Genomic DNA, 1093 nt, shown 5'->3' on the forward strand with positions numbered 1-1093 from the left:
TGGGCTGGACCCACCTGCGGAGGAAAGGAGAGGTGGTCTCCTGCCAAGCCAGCGCTGGGACCTGCCACCGCAGGGAGGACTCCTCCAAAGGTCAGTGCTGGTTGCACTGGGGGGACTGGGAGGGGATGGGGAGCTCGTGATGGACAGGCTTCCAGGTATCGCTGGGCGGGACAGAAAACAGAGCCATTTGGTGAGGGGTAGGGAGGGAAAGCAAACGAAACGCAACGCCGTTCAATCCGAGCCTGGAAGGGGAGCGGGACTGAATCCTCATGCCCGGATTCTCCGTCGTAACCCCCTTCTTGGTCACTCTCTCGCAAAATCACACCGCAGCTTCCCACTGCCGCACAAGGGCTGAGCCGCACCGTCAGCCAGCCAACTCTCCAGTCTCTGTCCAAAGGCTGAGCCGGGGCGAGGAGGAGGTGCAAAAAGCCAACCCTCTTCCAAAATGAACCACCGGCCCTGGGAAGACCCAGGGCAATCCCAGCTCTGGGTTCCTTCGCTCAGGGCTGTACTGGGGCTGCTTTGGGGCGAACGGCTGCGTGGCAAGAACCATGGTAACACAGGCTACTCGCTCCTTCAGACGGGTTAACGACGCAGCCGGTCTGCGGAATGATCTGGCAGCATCAAACCCTGAAGTGTTGGCCCTGGAAACAGAGGGGCTTCACAAGTCTTTCCTTCAGGGAGAAAAAGATAGGGAAAGGATAACATGCAGTGAGGCAACACAGAAAAGATGTTTTTATTCTCCATTCTCCTCTCCTCCCTTTAAAAATAAAAAAGGCCTGTCTACCTATTTCTGTACACACATACACGGTTACATACGTACACCTCAAAGCCAGTCATGTTGATGCCAAAAGTCACAGAGAAAAAGCCGGTGCACCGGCGTGTGGCTCGGAGTCACCCTCCAGCAGAACTGTAATTCAAGCCATTCCTATCTGCCTTGGTTGAAGGACACGGTGGCATTGAACGTTCACATTTAAGGGAGGCCGCTGGGTTCAGAGAGAGTTACTGTGTGCTTCTTAAATACCCCTAGTCTAACCTTGCTTACCAGATCTCAGATGACAGAGCAGAGCCCTCGGAAGGCCGAAGAGGGTCG

At 55.4% G+C, this 1093-nt stretch overlaps 1 protein-coding gene across 1 annotated transcript in view; it reads left to right on the plus strand.

Moving 5' to 3' along the window:
- Window positions 1-1093, plus strand: part of TNFRSF13B (tumor necrosis factor receptor superfamily, member 13B) — a 3934-nt gene that overhangs the window by 2113 nt on the left and 728 nt on the right. The window contains exon 4 of the mRNA XM_009710293.1: window positions 6-90. Within this exon, the coding sequence (XP_009708595.1) occupies window positions 6-90 (85 nt within the window). The remainder of the gene's footprint in view (window positions 1-5; window positions 91-1093) is intronic.

This window comes from Cariama cristata, unplaced genomic scaffold, assembly GCF_000690535.1.
Source record: "Cariama cristata isolate BGI_N322 unplaced genomic scaffold, ASM69053v1 scaffold11431, whole genome shotgun sequence".
Lineage (NCBI taxonomy): Eukaryota > Metazoa > Chordata > Aves > Cariamiformes > Cariamidae > Cariama > Cariama cristata.